General features: G+C 53.5%; 1 protein-coding gene across 3 annotated transcripts in view; it reads right to left on the reverse strand.

Moving 5' to 3' along the window:
- Kiaa1671 (KIAA1671 ortholog) overlaps positions 1 to 23085 on the reverse strand; it is a 137675-nt gene that overhangs the window by 54757 nt on the left and 59833 nt on the right. The window contains exon 1 of one of the 3 annotated variants that reach the window (XM_031337434.1): positions 22474 to 22710. The exons of the other annotated variants lie outside the window; for them this stretch is intronic. Coding sequence (XP_031193294.1) covers positions 22474 to 22524 — 51 coding nt within the window. The 5' untranslated portion in view covers positions 22525 to 22710. Of the gene's footprint in view, positions 1 to 22473; positions 22711 to 23085 lie in introns of those variants that run through there. 3 annotated transcript variants of the gene reach the window in all.

A 23085-nucleotide genomic window follows, 5' to 3' on the forward strand; every position in this document is an offset into this window, starting at 1 on the left:
TCCGAGCATCTCTCATTCAGTTCACAGTGAAGAGTGAGCGCCTCCTCTGGCCCAGGCTTAGCGCCCTGTGCTATGGAGGGTCAGAGGGGTGTAACACAGCTGCTGATTGACATTAACCTAAGCTTGATAAATACTCAAAGTATCCCATTTGCTAAAAGGGGAGACTGAGGCCCAGAGAGCTGAGGCTGTGTGTGGTGGGCTGCCTCCCAGAGGCCCCCAAGAATCCCAGTACCCTTCCCACAATGCATCAGGGTTGGTTCCCTGAGCTCCACACAGCGAGGATCCCTCTCCAAGGTGACCCTAGGGCATGTAAGGGGCAGCCATGTTGGATGCTCAGTTGGCAAAGCCCACAGGGAAGAGACTAGGGTTCCAGCTAGAAGCCAGCACCATGGCTGACCACTGGGCAGAGGCAGGTACCTGCCCCTGGTCAGACTCAGAGGAGGCCAGCTTCCTGACTAGAGTCACCAGGAGACAAAAGGTCACTCAGCTAAGCTGCCCTCAGTCTCCTGATCATCATATGTGCAAAGGTCCCGAGGCAAGCCAGGTCCGCAGGGAACTGTGGGGATGAAGACAGGTTGGCTCAGTTCAATGGAGAGAGGGCCTCTGACTGAGGTCAGACTGTGTGCCCAGCAGATGAGATGCCACTCCAGCCTGCACCCCTGCATGCAGATGAGGAACCATGCCAGGGGAGTGCCAGTCACCTTCTCCACCCCCCACCCCCACCCCGTGCCTGGCTCCTTCCCTGGCCTCTAAAGGTGGCTACACCCACTATTACAGCTGGGGTTTCTGGGTCCCACAAGGAAGTCACAGCAAATTCCAGCCTCAGGCCACTTCATAGACTTCCCAGGTAACCAGGGACAGACAGAAGACAGGAAAGGACAGTCCCTTCCCATCTGGACCCAGAAGAGCCACCTCAGGAACCTTTCGAGAACCGGAGGGGGACCCAGGTGTGACAGGTTATCTGGACACAGAGACGGGGACCATTCCAGCCTGCAGAGGGAAGGGGGACCTTGAGAGGCACAAGACAATCTAAAGTGATTGCAGCTCCTGCCGAAAGGCTTGGCGGGGTGTGTGTGTGTGTGTGTGCAACACCCATAATATTTCTTAGAGAAGCTAAACACCCCAGATGAAATACTGCCCTGTGGGGACAGAGAGACACGCTGAAGCTAGGGACGGGGTTGGGACCGGCAGGTGTCATCTGCTTTGAAAACATCTCGGACACACAGCTTTTATGAAGAGGACAGCTCCTATCCCTGCCCTAGGCATCATTCTAAATGACTTCAAAGTGCTTGGACTTAGGGAGGCGGGTGCATGACCCCGCAGTTCACGACGGACACCACATGTGAGACACACATGAGAACCCACCTCGGAAGGACGAACACACGGGATGATGCTAAGAACACGGCATCACAAAGTGTCCAAGTGGGACACAAGCAGCTGAGTGCTCAGCCGAAAGGGGCAGATGGGCTGGGGAGAGCGGGGTGTCCGGATCCAGGGATGGAGGAGAACTCTATCGCATGGACCCTGGCTTTCCAGTATTGAGTCTGTATTTTTCATGGGATCTTGCTTTCACTTAAAAAAATATATACTCACTTAAAGTATTATTTATCTTGATCACTGTTTCGTTGTTTCCTGATACTAAGTGATGGCCCCACGGGCTGTGTCCTGCCTCCTGCACTGGACTGGCTAAACCAAGTCACAATCTGCAACTGGCTTTAACTAGCCACTGAGAGAGTAACTAAACCTCTCTGGTTGCTTTCACAGATGAAACCACCAAGTGTTTCCTCGTCGTGGATGTGGCTGGTCCACCCCTTTCCCATCCCCACATCTAGGGGGCGCACTTGGTCTTTTGCCCATGAGTCCAGCTTGCTATCCCCAGAACATGGTCTGGCTCGGAGCTATACAAAGGTTGACCATATACCTCAGCGACCAGCCAGTGAAGAACTCAGAACCCAGCTCCCTTGTCCACAGGGGGACCAGCTCGAGGACATGCTGGGGACAGAGCTCACCAAACACCTGTGTGTCCCCAACTCTGTCACTGCTCAAGTCTATGGCCCGGCCTCCACATTAGCCACAAGCACAGGAGTTCTCAATGTCTCTGTACATGGACACCAGCCCCAATGCACTCTCCCCCAGCCCAACCATCATCGCCAGCTGTGGCCAAACATCAGGACGCCCTGTCCCACCCACACCATGTATGACATCACAGGCAGGGCGATGATGTCATACAAAATACCATGTGACATCACAGTGCAAAGCCATTGCATCATCAAATTACATCACGCATCACCATGCTGCCCCACTGTCACTGAACTGTCTCTGTCACACCTCATCTGCTCCTGCCAACAATGCAAGAAGCTCCATCCCATTTTATAGATGGATTGTGGGAGGCAGGGAGAAGTGATGGACATGGCCAGTCCAGTGTCACACAGCTGTAAGCGATGCAGTTGCCAGCATGGTGCAGGAAATGCTGTGGATCTTGGCTTTCGGCCTCCTTTGGAGAGAGCAGGAGCCAGATGCTGGCTGCTTGCTCCGGCTTCCAGTGTCACCACGTGCTCTGGGAGTGGGGCTATAAAAAGCGTCACTCCTAAATCTGGGGCAGCACAGGCGTCCCCCCGAGGGCTGTTTCTGCAAATGCTATTCTCTCCAGGAAACTCTGGGGACGCCCGCGGCAGGCATCCTGAAAGCAAACTGTATCTTCCTTACATAAGGAATCTGCAAAACAGGGGACCTGTGGGGACCGGGAAGGAACCAAGGATGCCGACCACAGTGAGAAGTGAGGCAGAGAGCCCACGGGTCTCACGGAGGGAAGAACTTGTCACTCATTCAGCCAGTCATTCATTCATCCATTCATTCAACAAAGAGTTATTCCACATACAACTGAGCCGACACGGAACAGAGCTGTGGTTGCTCCCTGCGCAGCTCAGCCTGCCTCTTTAAATCTACATGCTGAAGGAGAAGAAGCCCCCCTCCCACTTCCCCCACAGGCCACCTCAAGCCCAGGTGCCAATATTCCTTCCCAGATCTGGATCGAGCTTGCACCTTAAAGATTTTTTCTTGGTCTAGTCAAAGAGAACGGCAAAAAGGAAAGGCCCATGTGCCTGTGACCCGAGAACCAGGGGACAGAAATGGAGATGGCAAACCAAACGCAATAAGGAGATGGGTTATCTGGGAGGGGTTTGGGTGGATGAATAGGAGTGCTTCCGGTACTGAAATGGGAATGGCCAGAAGTGTGGCTGTGTTTAGTCTTGACTCTGGGAAGTTGACACACTACATATACATATATATCCCTTCCCAGAGCGAAGGCTACCTTCCTCAGCTTCCCTCTGGCCTCACAGCCCAGGGCTCTTCTCCACTGCCCAGGAGGTCTCTTCCCTTACTGCCATGGGTCATGAGAACAAGCTAAGGAAGTGAACTATTACTCTGCTGATAACAATGACGTAGTAAAAACGATTACTCAAAGGTGTTCACAGCTGGGAGCGACCCACACCTCTCACCTCATTTAACCCTTGGAACAGCTGCGTGGGTGAGCACCGGTAAGCTCCGACACAGCCACCTTCACCACCCTGCAGGGTAGTGAGGTGCGGAGAGATCCAGGACCGCACTCCTCACTGAGTGGGTGAGTGAGACTTAGGATTTGATCTCAGGCTCTTCTAGCCCCAACACTTCCCTGCCTCTTTCCCTGATAACCCAGCACAGAATCCAGAAGTCACGCATCACACCAGACCCCCAAGAAGGGCCAGATCAGCCAGCCCCATGTCCTTTTCAGGACTATGGCTTCCACTCTGTCTGACTCTGCATTCCTGGGGCTCCCCGTGATGCCAGGAGCTGCTGACAAGGTCACACTGTGTGTCTACCCCTACTCTCTACCAGCCAACGGCCTGGTGATGAATCCCCAGGTGCACACATGGAGAAAACCTGGTCTCTTTCACTCTGGTGGAGCTTTGTGGCCCCAGGCCTGACCAGTAGCTTGAGGTCCCTTCTGAGACCAGCTTCCTTATGCCCAATAGCGGCTCACTCAAGTGAGGGTGTGGAAGGACTCTCTCAGGAGGGTCCCTGCTGGTCCTTGTCAGTATGCTGGGACATAAACCAGTAAAGGAGAGAGGGCCTGTGATCCCAGCACTCAGAAGGATCAGGCCTTCAGAGTCATCCTTGGCTGCACAGGGAGTTTGAGGCCAGCCTGGGCTACATGAGATCTGATCCGGCAGCTGTCTGAGTGAAGCCCACTCACTTTAAGGGGTTAGGACAGTGACACAGTGATTTCCTACAGTGTTTTCTCTCCCCCAGAATGTGGAGATAATCACCATGCCAGGAATTCTCCATACAAATTTTATTACTTAAAAAAAAAAAAAAAAGTGAAGCAAACCTAGCCAATTTGGCCCAGCATATGGTCAGCCCTCTGGGAAGAGGGGGCGGGTGTCTGAAGAGATGGTCACTGCTCTAAGTCTACTGTCTTGTTCAAATGCCACACCCCCCACCCCCAGATCCTAGACACCATCTCAGAGGCAGGCCACACATGCATTCCCTGGGCCCCATGGGAAACCCACAGGGTGCTTCTGGTTCCTTGTAGCAGGTGAGGGTGGCAAAGACCTTATCCAGCTGTGACTTCTTAAAGTCTCCATCCTGGATACCTACACTGTCCAGGCCCCTTCTGCTCCACACCTCCACCACAATGTTCCCTCTGGCTGGGACACCATGCCACCCTTCTCACTCCTGGTCCAAGATCAGGATGTGTTGTCTAGATAGCCCCGTCCTGCAAGAAGCCTCCCTCAAACGGCGAGGCCCACACTGGGCCAAAACTCAGTTTACTTACCAGCTGTTGAGCCCCCAGGACAGCTGGGCTGCATCTGGCTCACCCAGCATCCTCGCCGGACACCCCCCCCCCACTCCCACCATGTAAACAGGAATGACTGAGGCCTGGACCAACCCACAGAACTACCAGAATCCCTAGGCTGGTTCCCATAGCAACAGGGAAGGAGTTCTGATAAGGGGGGAAACTGTAGCATCTTGGCCTCCACCTCCAAGTCCACCCAGGTTATTTATAACCAGGCTGAGCACATGGCCACTTCCTTGTGTCTTGCGTACTCACCAGTCTCCAGCCGTCATTTCAGAGGTAAAACTGTTAATTAACTTGGGGGAGGGAGGGGATCACCCAGAAAGGAGGACTTTCTAGAACAGCGGCATGGGCCATCAGACTCCAGTGGGAAGAGTCCCCTGCACTGTGCAGTGCTGGGGTGTGGCTCTGCTGTGGGAAGGCAGGTCTATGGTCAGCAGCTTCTCACTGAGGAGCCAGGCAGGCAGGGCTCAGCACAGACAGGAGGGTTTCAAACCCAGCCTGGCACCCAGAGCGTGCTGCCCACCATCACCGTTCTTTCCACCTGCAACTGGATTTCAGGGTTTTGGATCGATGAGCCACGGGCAGGACTGGAGGAGATGCCTGGCCCCTGAGAGGTATTGATCTACCAGCTGTGAGTCTGCCACACTTGGCTGAGCTGCCCTCCTTCCCGAGCAGCACCCCAAGATCTTAGGGTCACAGTGAAGATGCCAATGGGTTAGGAGGAATTTGGGGGATGCAGCTGAGGTGGTGACAATGGCTGCGAAACTGGCTGGCTAAGAACACAGGCAGCTGCTTGCTGCACTGGGTGTGGACCAGCAACTTCCTCGGTAGGGCCTCAGTTCTCACTAGCCTTCCTGGAAGATGGGCCTGGAACTCAGCACCTGAGGCTGGGACTCTCAGAGAGAAAGCCAGGCGCTGACATGGGCTGAGCCTTTCTGTTGCTGATGCTCAAGACCGAGCTTTGAGAAAGGACACTATGCACACATTGGGGGGAGGGCACCTCTTCCCTGCCCCCCAACCCTGGTTTTCAGTCTAAGGAGAAATTGCAGAACTGCCCCAGGGGTGAGACAGGTCATGCTCAGTGGAGCCAGGAAGCAGTGAGAGAGTCTCGGGCTGGTGGTGGGTGCCTGCAGCCACAGGACCCTCACACTGCATGCACGGCCCACCTCTACCCCAGCATCTGGTTACCAGTTCTGGGCAGACCTGGCCCTGACTCAAGAGATGTTCAAAGCCGAGGCACCGCTTGCTTATGTTTGGCAAAGTGTAAAATTGACCCTTGCGTGAGGGAAAACACATCTGTGCACCGTAGAGACGAGGAAACAGGCAGAGAGTGGAGGCTGGAGGATGTCTATTTGACGGCCAGTCTGAGTGTGAGACTCATGCTCCCCCCCACCCTCTCTGAGTTTCCACAGCTCAGTTCACAAGGGGATGATGATGGCCACAGTGTTGTCTGCACCCACCCCCCTCATTTTATCCTGGCTCCCCTGGCCCGCCCTTCTGCTGGTGATTCAAAGCAATGGCAGCAGCAAGGCTGTTCCACCTCCTGACCGCTGAAGGGCAGGCTTCTCTGGGTCACATCCTAGCACATCTCAGCACATAATCTTGGCAGCCAAAGTGCAAGCCCTTCCAGAGAGCCCCTCCTGCTCACACTCACACTCTCTCACACACACTCACACTCTTACACATTCACACTCTTAAACACACTCACATACACAGTCACACATACACACCTCAGGGCAAAGTCACTTCCGGGATTGCCAGCATCCCTAATCCACTCCAGCTCCCCTCAGGCCTGCAAGCATCCTTACTCCTTCCTGAGAGTGAGATGCCCTGAGACCAGACCACCTGCTCAGAGCGCCTGCACTCAGAGTGTGGTTCACCTGCCCCATTCTGCCTACAAGGGCGCACTAGGGGCTGGGAGGTGCACACTGTTTGTGGGCTGACCTTGTAAATGGAGCCTGGAGGGAGAGAGGGGCTGACTGATCTGTTTGTAGCACCATGCCACATACCCACCCCTAGCCAGCTCTAAGACTCTTCCCACTGCCATCCAGGAGGAAGCCGGCCACCCTCCACACTCAGGCCCTCAGGATTGCTAAAGCACAGCTTTCCTGCACACATCTTGTAAGGGTTAACTACCATAACCCTCTGGCTTCCTGATCTTTGCAGGGGGACACCTGAGCAGCCTGATGGACAGGTAAGAGGGAGGAGCCTCCATCTCTCCTGGCTCAGCCCTCAAAGTGCCACCAAGCCTTCCTGTGATGGCTGGATCCTTGGCAGCTATTTTGGGGCCGTTCTGTTGTGGGAATAACTAGGATAGGAAGAACCTAGGCTGATCCACAGTTTCGGGACTTAAGATTATCTCTGGAAAGTGCCAGATGGTGACTATTTTTGGCTTTGCAAGTCACATGTAGCTTTTTTGCAACCTTTTAAAGATGTAAAACTCAGGCTTGGTTCACAGGCCATATCTGGCCAACGCAGCCCCATTTTGGTCCTCCCCAGGTAAGCCAGGGAGCCTCCTCATCTCTTGGCTGCGAGTCATGAGGTTGTGCCACGTTCAGCCTCAGACAAAAAGGTGGCCAGGGCTGGTGAGGACTTTGGTCTGGTGAATGTGAGATGAGGAATGCAAACAGCCATGGATTCGCAGGTTCTAGTGAGGCCCAGGGAGAGCCTGGCTTACATCCAGCACGCAGTTAACACTGCTACCAGCACCGCACACTCAGGCCCAATCTACTTCTGAAGCTAGAAAATTTGCCTTCCATTAATTGGCAACACACTCCTCAGATGAGCTTGACCCCAGGTGCCCCGAGCCCTGCTCTGGGGCCCACCTGCTCCTCCTCGATCCCTCTCAGACCTCAACACTAACTCCCACCACAGCCACAGCAGGACCAATCTTCGTCTGCCATCCAGCCCCATCAGACAACCTCACCCATCTGGAAGAGATCAATGATACCCCAGTCCCATTTCCCCTCATCTCCGGCAAGTTCTGGCCTGGTCCGCTTCCTGCCCCCCAACCCCCAGAATCCAAGGTGCCACTGGCTGTGTCTGGGCAGAAGTGTGGCATTCTCAATGGCTCCTCTTCCCCACAACCTTCTTCCCGCTCCTGCTTCGTTGTGTACTTGGCCGCTAGACACTTCCCACCCATGTGAGCACTGGACACCCATTTTCAGGCTTCTGGTCTCCCCCATCTGCCCTCTCCCCCACGAGCCATGCACTATTCACTGATGCCCCTCACCTAACCCCACCCAGAACACATGCAGACACTCCACCTTGTCCCCAAAAGTCCTACTGCCTCCTCCCTTGAGCACCATGTGGCTGGCCACACAGGCCGCTGGGCCTCCCCCTCCCTGAGTTGTTCCCACCCCAGGACCTTCACATGCTTGAAACCCCTAATTGGGAAAAGTATCTAAATGCCACATCCTGGCACCAAGACATGTCAGCTGAAGGTCTGAGGAGGCCATGTGTGTGTGAGAGAACAAGGCTCTCGGTGCCCCTGTAGCCATAGCAACTGAAATCTTCAAGTGCAATTTTTATCTCCCTCTGACTTTACATGTAGAAACTTTGCAAGGCAATATTCAGGCCCTTTCCTGGAAACAGGCAAACCGAAAAAAAGCCTTGCTCTGCCACGGAACTGCACAGGGCATCCTCACCACATAGAAAGCACCTGTCTGGAGGCTGTGACGGAAGGGCTCAGGACCACCAGCGAGGGCATACAGGAAAGCCTGGGACACTGCTCACTGAGCTAAAAGATCATTGCTATCCAGGACTCCTGCAGCCCCGGAGAGCCCAGGGTCCTAAGAGGAAGTGGCCCAAAGGTCAGAGAGAACCTTGCTCAGATTCTGTGCCCCTAAGTCCTCTCTATACAGCTCATCCCCAGCCTCAGCCTCAGCCAATGGGAAAACTATAGAAGTGGGTACTGTGCTGTACATTAGCCAGGATGAGTTCACCTCTCTCTGCTTGTGACTGTGTGACAGCTGCCCCGTTCCTGCCTAAGCGGCCTTCAGTGGTGGCGGACCATTAAGAGTGTATGCTACAACAAATTCTTTCTCCCTGAAGCTGCTTCTGGCTATGATATGTAATCTCAGGCATAAACATGAAACCAGGATTCCCAGCAGAGGTGACCAAGGCCAGCAGGTGCTCACTGAACAAGTAGGTAAGCAGGTAGCTATCATGGCTACTGGTGGGGGTGAGGAGAAGGAATCCAGGGATCCCACACTGGGGCTTGGTCTCCATGAGGCCCTCAGAAAATGGTTCAGGAAATCATGAGCAAGATGGCCATGCCCATCTGTGTGTGTGTCTATGTGTCTGTGTATGTGTGAGTGTATGTGTAAATATGAGTGTGAGTCTGTATGTATGTGAGGGTCTGTGTATGAGTGGGTGTGTTGTGTATGAGTGTGAGAGTGTGTATATCTGTGTATGTGCATGAGAGTATGTATATCTGTGTGTGTTATGTGTGAATGTGAGTATGTGCATGTGTCTGTGTGTATGAGTGTCTGTGTGTGTCTTTCTGTGTGTCTGTCTCTGTGTGTGTCTTTCTGTGTATCTGTGACTGTCTATGTGCCTGTCTCTGTCTGTCTGTCTGTGTGAGTTTGAGTATGAGTGTCTGAGAGTCTGTGTGTCTGTTCACATAATCATGTGAAGGCCAGAGTTGACAATCAGGTGTCTTCCTCTATGCTCTCTCTCTTATCTTCTGAAGCAGGGTCTCTCACTGAACCTGGTTCTCACTGATTGTCTAGACAGACAGCCATCAAGCCTCAGGGTGCACCTCTCCCTGAGCCTATGCTGGGTTAGACATCCACTGCTGTACCCCACTTTTACAGCCATCTCCACAGCAACCATCTTTTCTCTTAGACAAGGTCTCACTAGGTGGCCCAGGTCAACATCAAGCCCATGCTGTTCCTGCTGCCAACTTCTCAGTGCGATGGCAGATGCTCATCACAGGTCCACCCACCTTCCGTTAGAGCTTCTCACCAAGTAACCAGATGCTGAGCGAAGTGACCACCACCAGCGTCACATCAGGACATCAGCACCTGATCAGTAACCCGAAGCCGGTCGGCACTTAGTCAGCATCTGGTCAGACGCTGCTCTGAATGGCCTGCTTCCTGAGTATTAAGGGCCAGCACCCCATGTGAGTCCCACTCACACTCTGCACCGTACCCCTCACACTGCACTGAGGGAAAGCAGGCCTATAATTATGAACAGCAAGATGGCTGCCCTGGGGTTCGGTCCCTCAGAAGGAAGGGTCTGATGAAGCTAGACATGAGGCCAGCGCTGGGGAACAGGATCCCCCACCCCACAGAGAAAGAACCTCTTTATGCCCTTTTATGGTGGGAAACGACTTCAGGCAGCGAGTTTGTTGTACAGGCGTGGAGCCCAGCGGGCTCTGAGGAAGCCTGGGTCAGGCTTCAGGGTCAGTGAGCCTCAGGACTGAGACACGGTGGCTCAATGGCTGCTGCAGGCTGACACAGCCTGCTCTAAATTTAGAACAACTAGGGCGCTGGGAAGAGGGGTCCAGAGGGTGCTGCTCCTTAGCAGCAAGCTTGGCGGGGTGCCACGGCCGTTCAAGGCCAGCCTGGGCAGCAGCTCCCAGAAGCCTTTGCGGTTTCCTGTCCACCTGTGTGGACCTGAACAACAGGAAAGGCAGCAGCAGGACCCACCCTACCCGGCTTTTCTTCTCCATCCATTCTGCAAGGACGGAGACTCCTGAGGGGCCCGGACATCCCAGTAAGTGTGAGCCTCACACATGCTGTGTGCATGGTCCTGTGTGAGAACTGGAGGAAACGTAACATAACAAGCCGCAGCCAGCTTCAGAAATGTATTCGTGTCAGCTACTCGCTCGGCTCAGTGTGCACGTACCAAGCCCAGCTCATTCACAGTAAATAAACCAACAAGACACATCCCTACCCTCAAAAAAACTCACTTTGTCATTGGTTCAATATTAACAAGCACCTACTGTGTGCAGGTCCTTGTGCTAGGAAATAGAGGAAATAAAGGAAATAAACAAGGGATCCTAATCATTCTTGTCATTGCTCATTCAGGTCTATAAGCAGTTAATGAGCACTTTAGGTATACCCAGTCCATCGCAGAGCATGGTGAACAGATCCACAGTGCATCCAGTACTTGATCATTCACTCTGAGTCACGAGTGGGCTCCTGGATGCCCACTGTGTGATGACACAGGTCTGGGGTACAGTCACTACCCTCAGCTGCATCCTTCTATGCACTAAGTGCAACCAGCCTACTGTGTGCATAGGAGAGAAGGTCCATTGTGATCTTCCTCCCCCGCCTTTTTTTTCTTTTTCTTTTTTTGGTTTTTTGAGACAGGGTTTCTCTGTGTAACCCTGGCTGTCCTAGAACTCACTCTGTAGACCAGGCTGGCCTCGAACTCAGAAATCCGCCTGCCTCTGCCTCCCAACTGCTGAGATTAAAGGCATGCGCCACCACTGCCTGCCTCTTCCTTCCCTTCTGACAGACTCACTCCACCCAAGCATACACTGGACACCTACTATGCGCCAGGTCCTGAGAAATCAATGAATGAGCTCCATACTCATAAGCTGGATCTCATAGGATGTGTGCTCACCAGGCAGGGCTGAGTGCTCATCCTGTTCCCTCTGTCAGGACAGCAAGAACCTCTGAGAGATTCGGGTGGTTATAAAGCAGGTCACACGCACCCTGCTCTGGCAAGAGGACACAGGGACCATGAAGGGATGGCTTGGTACCCAGGATCGTATCTAGAGATCAAGATGAGAACTCAGGGACAGTCAAGCTAGGGGAAAGACGGGAAGAACCACCCACATTTTCAACAGTGTGGAGGCACACAGCAGCAGACAGCAGGCAGGCAGGTCCCTCAGCCCCCACATTGTCCCAGGCTGAGTACAGAGCAGTAGAATAGCAGGCTTCATGCCCGCTGCCCAGATTGCTGAGGAAGTCAGTCTGTGGCCACTAGAGAGCAGAAGGGATGCCAAGGGCCATCTGTGGCTGCATCCACAATGTGGTCATTGCACCGGCTCTCACATCCCTGGCCCCATGTGCACAAAGGCCCAGATGACCAGTGACAGTGTTTCCAGAAGACTTAGTTCTGAGTCCCTGGGGCACCCAGATGACCCATCCCTAACCAGGGACAACTGTGTACACTGTATCCTGCACCCAGAACCCACAAGAGTGGCAACAGCTAGTTACAGGGCTCCATCTTGGAGTGGCTCGTCAGGACAAGATATCGGGCATCCACACGTGCCTGTGTTCTGCAGACTCTAGGAGGATCCAGAAATGCGGAGGACAGAAGGCCGAGCTCCCACGCTGGGTACTTCTGTGTACCCAAGAACCCCGGCACCACCTGCCTTCCTCACGTCTCCAGAGGCCCTGACCCCTGAGGTTATCCAGTCTGCTGTGTGGGTCACAGGATGACGGAAGCTTCACATGGCACGACACCTGCACTGCTCTAAGAGTCTCAGGTCACCTGTCCTAGAGGACAAAGGCTGCTTTTCACTGGGCCTGGCTGCTCACGCAAGCCTGGGCAGGCGTCAGGGCAGGGAGGGCCGCCCCAGCAGGCCCCTCTGGGAAGACAGCCAGACAGCCCAGCCTCTGGGGGCCTGCAAGCCAGGGCAGCACTGAGGGCCGGCCCTCATCTCCTCCTAATCTATACCTTCAACAGGGTGAGAACAGGGCAGAGAGAAGCTTTGAGGAAAAGCTGATGAATTCAGTCAGCTTTGTTCAGCACTCATGTGACCGAGACACACCTTCAGAGCTAAGATCAAGTCCACAAGGTACAGGCTCCAAGGCCGGGCATCCTAGGTCAGATCTCTTTCTACCGCTGACTGGTGAGTGATCTTCTAGAGGTGGCTTAACCTCTGGGCAGATGATACCAATCTCTCTCTCCAGGACTGCTCAAAGGACAAAACAAAACCCCTATGCTGACAACCCTGGTTGTAAAACTCAGAATGTGACTAAATTTTAGAAGAGTCTTAAAACCACTGGATAAGCTAAGGGAGGCCAGTAGGGTGGCTCATCCAATCCGAGGAGCACCGTTGAGGCTGGGGGTGAGTGCTCACGGAGTTCAGGCTGCCTCTGACTCTCAAGTGCTGGGCTCACATAGGCTCTGCGCCTGGTGAGGGGGGCCTAGGTAAGCTGAGGAAGGAGAGCTCTGGCATCTAAGAAGCTCACACACAAGGGGTTCTGAGAGGTCTCAGGAGGGTGGTGTCTGGAAGCCAAGGACAAAATCCTCCTCCCAACACCTTCATCTTCACTTTGGGCCCCCAGAACCGCAAGGCAGGGCTTCTCCAGGCCTGGGATGCTGACGGGGTTAGGGGTTCATTCCAGCAACTCTCAAAGTCCCGCTGGCTGCAGAACAGCAACCTCCTCCAGCACTCCAGGCAGCTGCCTCCCATCTCCACAGAAAACACCAGGTTCTCTCACCTGCAGAGCTTTTCTTGTTTCTGTTTAAAATTCCTTGTATCTATCAGTGAGCCCGTGGAGGAGAGAGGCCTTGTGGGACTGGTCTCCCCTCCCCACATGTGAGTTATAGGGATGGAATTCAGGCTTGGCAGCAAGCACCTTTAGCCATTTCACACACCCTTATTTATTTTTGTTTTTATGGAGACAGGGTTTCTCTGCATAGTCCCGGCTGTTCGGGAACTCACTATGTAGACCAAGCTAGCCTTGAACTCACAGAACTCATAGAGATCCCCGTCTCTGCCCCCACCACCTAGCTCTTATTTGTATCTCCATAGCTGCACGCCATATGTATTTATGGAGTTCTATGTGACACGTCAGTGTGAGTGCATAGTGCCCAGCAACCCACTCAGGTAACGGGCGTTACCACCAGAGATGTATTGTCTCCTGGAGAGTTCAAATTTCTCTACCAGCTATTTAAAAAGAAAAAAGAAAAAAGTGCAGGTCACAGGAAGCCTTCCTCTTCATTTTCTCCCTCAGCAGCGCTGAGAGCCTCCACCTACCTCATGGAATGGGCAATAACTCTAAGCAAACTTTCGACCCTTCCCATCTGCTCCTGAGATGGCCAAATCTGACATTTAACGTGTAGAGTGCCAATCACAGTGACACACATGAGATACCTTCCATACTCCCCCCAGGAACTGTTCTGTTCCCTTGCCTGATGGACTCCCTCCCCCATTACTCTCCCTGGAAGCTCACCTGTGAACAGAGAGCTAACCCTAGCCTGTGAAAGGCCCAGCTTGTTAGGACCAGGGCGCCCTCTACTGCCCAACCTGGGAATCGTTCCTCCAGAGGATCAGCCAGCAGCAACTCTATGTGGTTTAATAGCCAAGGTAAAGACAGTAGCGGTGGCTTCCATTCATTGAGCACCTACTGTGTGCCAGCTCTTCTCCACAAATGAGAAAAGGGCTGAAATATAGAGCCTTTGGGGATTGCAAGGTAGGAGGGAGACCTGAACTTGAACCCAGGTCATAGTGCCCACAGAGCCTTGGAACTTGGAAAGAGTTGGAAAGAGTGCACGGATTTTTTTTTTCCCTGAGACAGGGTTTCTTTGTGTAGCCTTGGCTGTCCTGGAACTCACTCTGTAGACCAGGCTGGCATTGAACTCAGAAATTCGCCTGCCTCTGCTTCCCAAATGCTGGGATTAAAGGCGTGCGCCACCACTGCCTGGCATGTGCATGGACTCTTTAAGGAGAATCCGATTAAATCCTTCAGGCCCAGAAAAGGCAAGCAATTGCTCAAGGTCACATAGCAACTGTATCTCCCTCCAGGTTCCCAGAAGTACTCTGGCCACATAACCACCTTGGACAGCCACAAGACTCAAGAGTAACATGTCCTTTGGAACATCTTGAAGCCTGGAATGTCTGGAACCCAGCGAGGCAGCAGGGGCTAAGTCCTGGAGACTGCCTGAGAGAGCAGTCCCCATGGCACACTAACTCAAAGCCTCCAATATCATGGTAAAGCATGGAGTTCCTCTGGGGGCCATGAGCTGGTCTTCCAGGCTTGGGGGCTACCAGCAACCCAAAGTCTATTTCCACCTTTCTGACTCTGTGTGACAAATGCTGAGGCCTTGCACAACACGCAGGAGAGGGGTCACACTAACTCTCAGGGCAAGGCCGAGTCTGGAACATGGACTAGGGTGGAGCTGGAGGCTAGACCACTGGATGAGTGTGAATCTAGCATGCCAATCATCCAGGCAACATGGACATGAGACTGTCACAGAGAGGGAAGGAGGGAACCGTGTAGGCAGCTGAATCCCGGCTACAGCCACTAGCAGATCTGTCTTGATTAAAGGACTCTAGGAGTCTCTTCCTGGGATTAGACATCATGACAGACGGGAGCTGCAGAACAGGGTCCACTGCTTTTACCTCGAAGATGCTGAATGTCCAGGGCCTCTTGTGGTCTCCCCAACTCTGCCTTGGTTCGGCCTGGGTCCCCACCTTGCATGGCGGCCAGATTTCCTTCCAAAGCCAAACTGAATAGCCGAGTACTGAGTGTTCTCCCTTGAGGCTCCAGTGACCTCAAGCCCCTCAAAGTGACTTCACGCCCAGCATCTCCTTGTTAACCTGCTCTGTGCTACCCTCAGTCTTCCCTTTCCAACAGGCCCTTTGTAGGGCTTCATTTCCTCCCAGCCCCTTCCCCTTCATACCTTCTCAGGAGGTCTCCCTGGCCCAGTTCAGTCAACCACAGCTGAGTACCCTGCCTTCCTTTCCACAGCACACCCCACCTTCTGACAGAACAACCTCAAATCTGTGTCTTGGCTCAACTCCCCACTGGCTAAGGTGGACCATCTTGCTGGCTGAGGGAGCCCGCACACATAGTACAGGGTGGCCTCCAGGCCTGATTGACACTGACAGTGTCCTAACCATCTTATAACAGCATGGACTGCTAACACTTACCCAGCACCCACTGTGACTGCTAACACTTACCCAGCACCCACTGTGACTGCTAACACTTACCCGGCACCCACTGTGACTGCTAACACTTACCCAGCACCCACTGTGACTGCTAACACTTACCCAGCACCCACTGTGAGTGCTAACACTTACCCAGCACCCACTGTGACTGCTAACATTTACCCAGCACCCTGCTAACACTTATCCAGCACCTACTGTGTGCAGGGCCTTGTTTGTACCACCTCGGGAAGCCCAAGAGGAAGCTGAGGTTTTACCCCCATTCTACATATAACACCACTGAGGTTCTAGAGATGAAACATGGACCAAGGTCCTCTCAGCGTACTAGGAAGTGAACCAGCCAGATCCAGAAGATCTGGATCTCAGACCCAGACTTGAAAACCCTGGCTCCCACAGCTCTAGCCAGTCTGAAACCCCAGAGTGACTCATGTCCTGTGGGCTTAAACCTCAGTTGAGGGTTACAGCTGGAAACAGCCAGTTCTTCCATTTTAGCCACAGTGAGAAAGGCCAAACCAGGGCCTTAACAAGCTAAGAAGTGAGGCCTAGAACCTCGCCCAGAGCCACAGCATGAGCAGCAACGTGTCCCAGGGCTGCCAGCAAGCAGCAGACAATGCTTGGCCATCAGTAACTCAAGCTCATGGACAGTGCTCATATCTCCTGAGCACCCTCTGTGCAGCGTGGCTATGACAGAGGTGACCTTCCACAGGTAGCCCTTTGTGGGGAGCCGCAGCTGCCACCCTATATACATATATTTTGAACACCTGGTTTCCGGCCAAAGCAGAGAGCATTGATAATCAAGCCCTTAGTTGGAGAAGCTGTGTGCCTCCAGTTTGTGATGCAAGCTGGCATGAATTCCCGCAGCCTATTGTGCTTTGCCACGTAGCTGATGCTGATTGGGACCAGGGAAAGTATTTAACCCACAAGGGCTGGGGGCTGGAGAGAGACTGGAGAGAGAGTAAGTATGTGGAGATAGGAGTGAGTATGTAGAATTAGGGCTGGTGATGGGATAGAAGAGTAAGTATAATAGGAGTAAGTATGTAAGGATAGAAGTAAGATGTAGGAATAGAACTAAGAATAGGAATAGGAGTAAGTAGAAATAGTAATAAGTAAGATGTAACTAACAAGATGTAACTAATAAAATGTAAGTAGAAATAAGTAAGATGTAACAAGCAAGATTACAAGGATCCTAATAAAACTGCATGGTGAAGAGCTCGTTGTTTGCCTCCTTATTTCCGCTGGACGGAAAGGCGGCTTACAGCCCTTCCTGCACAGTGGAATGGCACAGTCACCGAACTGAACTTTTTTTTATATCCGCCCCATTCAAATCCCAGCTCAGCCTCTGCCTGACTGGATCTCTCAGAGCCTCAGCTTCTCCGCATATTTAATAACAATGATAGTATTCACCTTCAGGGCTGTTGTGCGCAATGACGAAAGCCACATGTGGGGACGCTGGCGGGGGCGGGGGAAGGACGTCTTGCACGCTTCTCCGTGACTGTTATGCCTGACGTCACCGTCACCAGGAAGAGGTCACAGACTGCGGGGGGCACAGCTAAGCAAACACTCTGCAGGAATGCCGGGAGGCAGAGAGCCAAGCTGACCACATTTAGACATTTTCCATCGAAAGAACAAGTCCTGCTAGTGGAGTGGAATGTGGACAGACCAAACTCGGTCACCACAGTGGGAACTGGTCAGCTTGTCCCCAGCAGCATTCCACAGACAGTGACACCCCCCCCCACCAGGCTAGGCATAGCCCCGTGGCATGGGCTGCCTCAGTTTCCCTGCCACGTGCTGTGTTCCTACCGTCTTGAGTTCCCACCATGCAGCTCTGAGGGCCTACTGCTTCCTGGACAAGCTGGGGGAACCACCAAGGACCATCCTCAGGTCAGGAATAGTGATAGGTATGTGTATATGGGGGGGGGGGGGATTCTATCCCTTCCAAAGTGCATCTGAACACGGCTGCTCCCTAAAGCCCAACCCCTAGCCAGTCCTAAAATTGCTAGCCCAAGGCAAAGACAGGGAAACAGAAATTCAGAGCAGTTGTGTGACTTACCTATCTATAGTCACCCTGCCAGCGAGGGCTAGAGCCACATTGCAGGCCAGGGCTTCTTCCTTCCAACACCCTGGGGGTCCCCTGCCACACTGTCCTGAAAGCTTATGCACTCCATGTGGGCTTTGCCAAAGCTTGCCCAGTTACCTCAACCCTGGCAGCCTCTGTGTTGCCATGGAGACCCGGAAGGGGTTGAAATGGGACAGGGGGTACCTAGCTTTACATACTGACTCTGACAGGTCTCAGTCTCAGTGGGGGCCTTGAACAAGATATCAAACCTTACAGGCTTCAGTTCTCCCCGCTGCAAAATGCAGGTAAGTGTGGAGATGTGCTCACAGTGGCTAGGATGGGGTTGGGCTGAGCTGCCCACAAGTCCCACAAGATTCATGCCAGGGGACTTTGTAAGGGCTCAGAAGAACAGCACGGGCTACAGCTTCCAGTCGGATGCCCATGAGCAGACCCCATGGACCCTAGGAGGGTCTGTCTACCTGACTTATCTCATCAGCAAGATTAAGTGACTCCAAAGAGCCCCAGAAGAGGAAGCCATCAGCTCTGGTTACTAATGACAGGGTAACAGAAACTCAATCCCCTCCCACTTCCCAGCTGATGCAGGGCAGGCTGGGGGGGGGGGGGGCTCATCTCCAGAGCTGTGTGCAAGACCTGGCTGTAGGCAGGAAGCTACCCACAGCCAGACAGCCCGATAGCCCGGCAAATGGCCCCTTTGCAGAGATATGCCATAGCCATCTTAGGCCAAGGAAGACTGAAAAATCTTGAGAAAGATCTGAGACAGTGGCTGAAGTTAAAGGGCATGGGGGAACACCTGAGAGCAAACAGGGAGCAACCTACTGCTCAAGCTGGAAGGACTGGGTAATTAATCAAAGCCAAGGACAGAAAGGAGCACAGCCATTAGACCCTGCACTTAATGAGATGTCCGTCTGCGGTACCAGGATGGAACTCAGGCCTCATGGACGCTGGGCAAGAGCTCTTCCCCTGAGCTAAATCCCCAACCCTCTTCTCGCCACTTTTAGTTGTGAGAGAGAAACCGAGTTACCGAGGCTTGAACTCACACTGTGGCCCCAGCAGGCCTTGAACTTTTGATCCTCCTGCCTCAGCCTCCTGAGAGGCAGAGATGTCAGGCCCATGCCCCCAGGCCTAAGACAAGCATTTTAAAGATGTGAGCAGCTGCCTGACTCCCCACCGCTCATGTCAGTGATCACACAGGGGTGAGCAACTGGGACTGGTCAGTGGGCAATTGTGAGGCCCTGTTGTGGATTCCACATAAGATAATAAAGTGCAGACTCAGATCTGAGGTAGGATCCCGCTAGAGACACCATGGGGAGACAGAGCCTTTAAATGGAGCAGCCCTCCCATGAGTCCTCCCCTATCTTCATTGATGAGTCCTCCTCTCAGCTGCCCAAGAATCCTCCCCATCTTTGCTGATGAGTCCTCCCCTCAGAATCTCCCTTGATGTGTTGGTCATGACTGGTCCTGATGGTGCTAAGGGAGTGGAGGGTAGCTGCCCTGCCTTGTACAGCATCGAACAGCACCCTTGGCCTCCATCCACAACATAGCAGAAGTACCAGTCCCCACCCCCAGTTAAGACAGCTGAAAATATCTCCAGACAGTCAAGCATCCCCAGGAGGGCAAGATCAGCCCCTCAGAGCTCAGAATCCAGTCTGGAGTTTCACCATAGTGAGCTCATGCAGATCCCCTGCTTGCTTGCTTGCTTGCTTGCTTGCTTGCTTGCTTGCTTGCTTGCTTGCTTGGAGGGGGTGGAGGAATAGAGGGAATAGTGTAGCTCATGCTGGCCTCTAACCTGCTATGTATGGGAGAATGACTTTGAACTTCTAATCCTCCCGTCCCCACTGAGTGCTGAGTTCAAAGGTGTGTGTCACCAGGGCCACAAACAGCTTGTGCAGTGCTGGGGAAGGCACCCAGGGCTGCCCACATGCCTGGCAAGCCAACTGAGCCCCTTCCCAGCCCTTTCTTTTACCCCTTAGCAGCCCTTCCCGACTACTGACTTGTTTTGTGTGTGGGTGTTTGGCCTGTGTGTGTGGTGAGGATGGAGGCCAGATGATGGTGCCAGATCTTCTGGAACTGGAGTTACAGATGGTCGTGAGCCTCCATGTGGGCCTTCCCAAGGGAGCAGCCAGGGCCCGCGGCCCCTGTGTTCCAGTTCTCTGCTGGAAGGCGGCACCTTGGTGTTCTCTGACGCCACCTCAGTGTGCACAGCAACGCTGAGCGTTAAGAGCTGAACAGCTATCCTCTCTCTGGGCTTGTACACAACGGAAATGACCCCCGTGCTCCACAGAAGCCCCCCACACACACACCTCCTTCTTGCTCATCAAAGCAAGAGTCACAGGCACACGAAGCAATCTAAGCAGACAGAAAGGTCGCCAGGCTGCACCATACCACACACATGCTTGTACACACACAACGGGACACTACACACACTTCGCCACTCACAGCATCATGGATGAACACGGAAGACACTGAATTAGGTAAGAGCCCCATACTGTGTGATCTCAGTAATAGGTGCAATCTAAAGTTGATTATGCAGAGGTATGGAGAAGGGACGGTGGTGACCGGGGAATGAGTGCAGAGATGGGAAGATGGCCATCCAAGATGACACCAGCCATGCAACATCTGGGGAGAGGCAGAAGGCACACCACCACCGTCCTTGGCTACCCGCTATGCCCCCCATAGACAGTCGCTCTAAACAGTGGATCCCTGAGAAAAGGAAGCTCTAGCAGTCTCCGAGTGGTCCTGGCTTGCAGATGTAAGAGACGGCCTGGAGGAATTGTGACAGGGAAGTGTGGGAGGTGGTGTGGCCCGCTCTACAGATGAGGAAGCTGCAGCCTGTGGGTCTCCCACACTCTCAAGCTCCCCATGGAGGACACGGGTAAGTGCATCCAGCTTAACTCTGTAGATGGAGGCCTGATCCTAAGCTGTGGTCTCAGACACCTGTGTGGCCGGAGTCTAGTGACTTGGTGGGACAAAGACACCGTGGGTGATTTTCATGGCCAGGAGCCAGCAGTAGGGCCCAGGTGACTAGCGTTCTACCATGCCACACCTACAGAAGACCTAAACAGCCTTGTCCTCCCTGCCTCCCTTCTGGTCCATGGGACCACTCGATGAAGAACCAGCTGTCCACCGACCTCAGACAGGCTAGGCTGAGGTGGAACTTGCCATGTACCCTGGAAACTCCTTGCTCTCCCGCCTGCCCTGGCCTTAACACATGCTGTTCTTCTGCCCATACACCCTCCCCCGACCCTTTCTTAGATCCTCCAGGGCTCAGCCATCTTGGCAGACTCTGCTGGACCGACACCACTTCTCAGAAGCCCATGTCTGCCAGAGCACCACGTTCCACCATGCACACCAACATATAACCACATCCAAGCTCCCTAAGGAAGTCCCCAAAGACAGGGCCCTGTGCATCTTGTTACATCTTGTTTACGCTGTGTTTAGAATGTCAAACCTGACCTCAAAATTGCCGCTGCCTGTGGGTATGAACACATGACCACAGCTATTTGCCCATGTGCCTGGGGAAGTGGTCCCAGCACCAAAACACTGGGACCCTAGGAGCTGCAGACTTCAAAATATAAATAAGCAGGATATGTGACACAAACCTCTACTGTTTGGGAAGCTGAGGCAGGGGGACGCCTGAGAGTTCCAGGCTAACCTGGGCTGCAGAGTAAAACTGTCTAAAAAACAAAAAACAAAACAAAACAAAACAAAAAAAACAAAACGCAGAGCCAACCATTAGTCCCTCTCTCTCCTTAGGTTCTATGGAGCATCCAAGTGTTCTTTGTATCATCTATAGCTTACATTTGTAATTTAAAAAAAAAAAAAGGAAAGTAAATCAATAAATGCCTGGATGTGTTTGTTTCCCAGTAATCTGTGGGCACTGGGAACTATAAGACACCTATTTCCCAGCCACTCCATGAGGGCTTTGGTGGGCAACACTAACAGAGACCCAGGAGGACAATGCTTCCTAAAGCTACATTTTAGCTGAGGAAAATCTGTGTGGCAAGTATCTGGAGCATCTGCCAACATTCAGAAAGGAAAAAACAACATTTTCCAAACTTTCCTTTCTGGAAACTTTAAACTCAGTAGCAATAGTTCTAGAAAACCCAAACACTATGGTGATTCCCTGGTAATTTCTTCAGTCCGCAGAGCCCTGAAAAGTGTCACATAAGCTGGGGTTACTGGGTCCCCTTAGTCCCACCAGGGAGGACGGTGTGAGCTAGAGAGAGGGGGCAAGCCCAGGACACACAGATCTGTCTCAGTCAAAACGAGGTACCAACAGAGCCCTTCCAGGTGGACACCCCAACTAAGGCTCCCACGGTGTTCCGGGGGATCCTTTCTTCTGTTGTATACCACGTGGTAGTGGGGGTGGGGTGGGGTAGAGTAGGGTGGAGTGGGGGTCGGGGGAGACCCAGGTTCACTTTTGCCAAGTTTGTCAGGGAAGGAAAACAAAGCTATGGAAGCTATCAGGGAGGAGCCCAGGAGCCCCTGGAAAGCAGGCTTCCCGAAGGAGACGCGAACCCAGTGGGCTGGCCACAGTCCCAGCTCAGGACTGCAGGCTGTCCCTCCACGCCTGCGCTCCCACCCAAGCTGCCCACCTCTCTCAGGCTCCCTCCTCCAGCAGTTGCTGTCAGCCAAGAGAAAGGCACAGGCGGCTGCGTGGGTGTGCGCCCACAAGCTGCAGACCCCTGCGGCTGCACTCACCCACAGGTACCGCAGCAGTTTCAGCAGACTGGGGCAGTAGTAATAGTCCATGTCGGAGCAGGCTGTGGGGACGCCTGCGCTTCCACCTTGTCCCTGGAGGGGGTGGCTCCTCCCTCCCCACTCCTCTCACCGCCCCCAGAGTCAAGTTCAGGGTGGCATGAATCTTTCAGAAGCCAGGGCTCACAGCCAGGCGGCCTGATGGCCCTGGGAGCACCCACTGCCACCTCTGGGGTAAAACTGCAGCCCAGTCCCCAGAGCCCGGGTGCCAGCATCCCGGGGGCTGGCCCAAGGAAGGGGGGGGGGAGCCAGCAGGGAGTGGGCAGAGGCGGGGCAAGGGGTGGGTAATGGGCGGGATCAGGGTACTCCTCCTCCACAGCCGCCCATGTGGTCCAGGGGAACTTGTGAGCAGGGTTGGTGGTGTGCACGGGACAGTGTGGGGTTGTAGTTTAAAGAGTGAGGGTTCCGTGTGATAGTGTGAGTGGGAGTGCCAGGTGAGGGTGGGCATGGGAATGTGTGTGGATGTAAACACATGACGCCGATGACTGTGGTGTGTGTGCGTGCGTGTGTGTGTGTGTGTGTGTGTGAATAGGAATGTGCCTGTTCCTGTGTGTG

Source organism: Mastomys coucha, unplaced genomic scaffold (assembly GCF_008632895.1).
Source record: "Mastomys coucha isolate ucsf_1 unplaced genomic scaffold, UCSF_Mcou_1 pScaffold22, whole genome shotgun sequence".
In the NCBI taxonomy this organism is placed as follows: domain Eukaryota; kingdom Metazoa; phylum Chordata; class Mammalia; order Rodentia; family Muridae; genus Mastomys; species Mastomys coucha.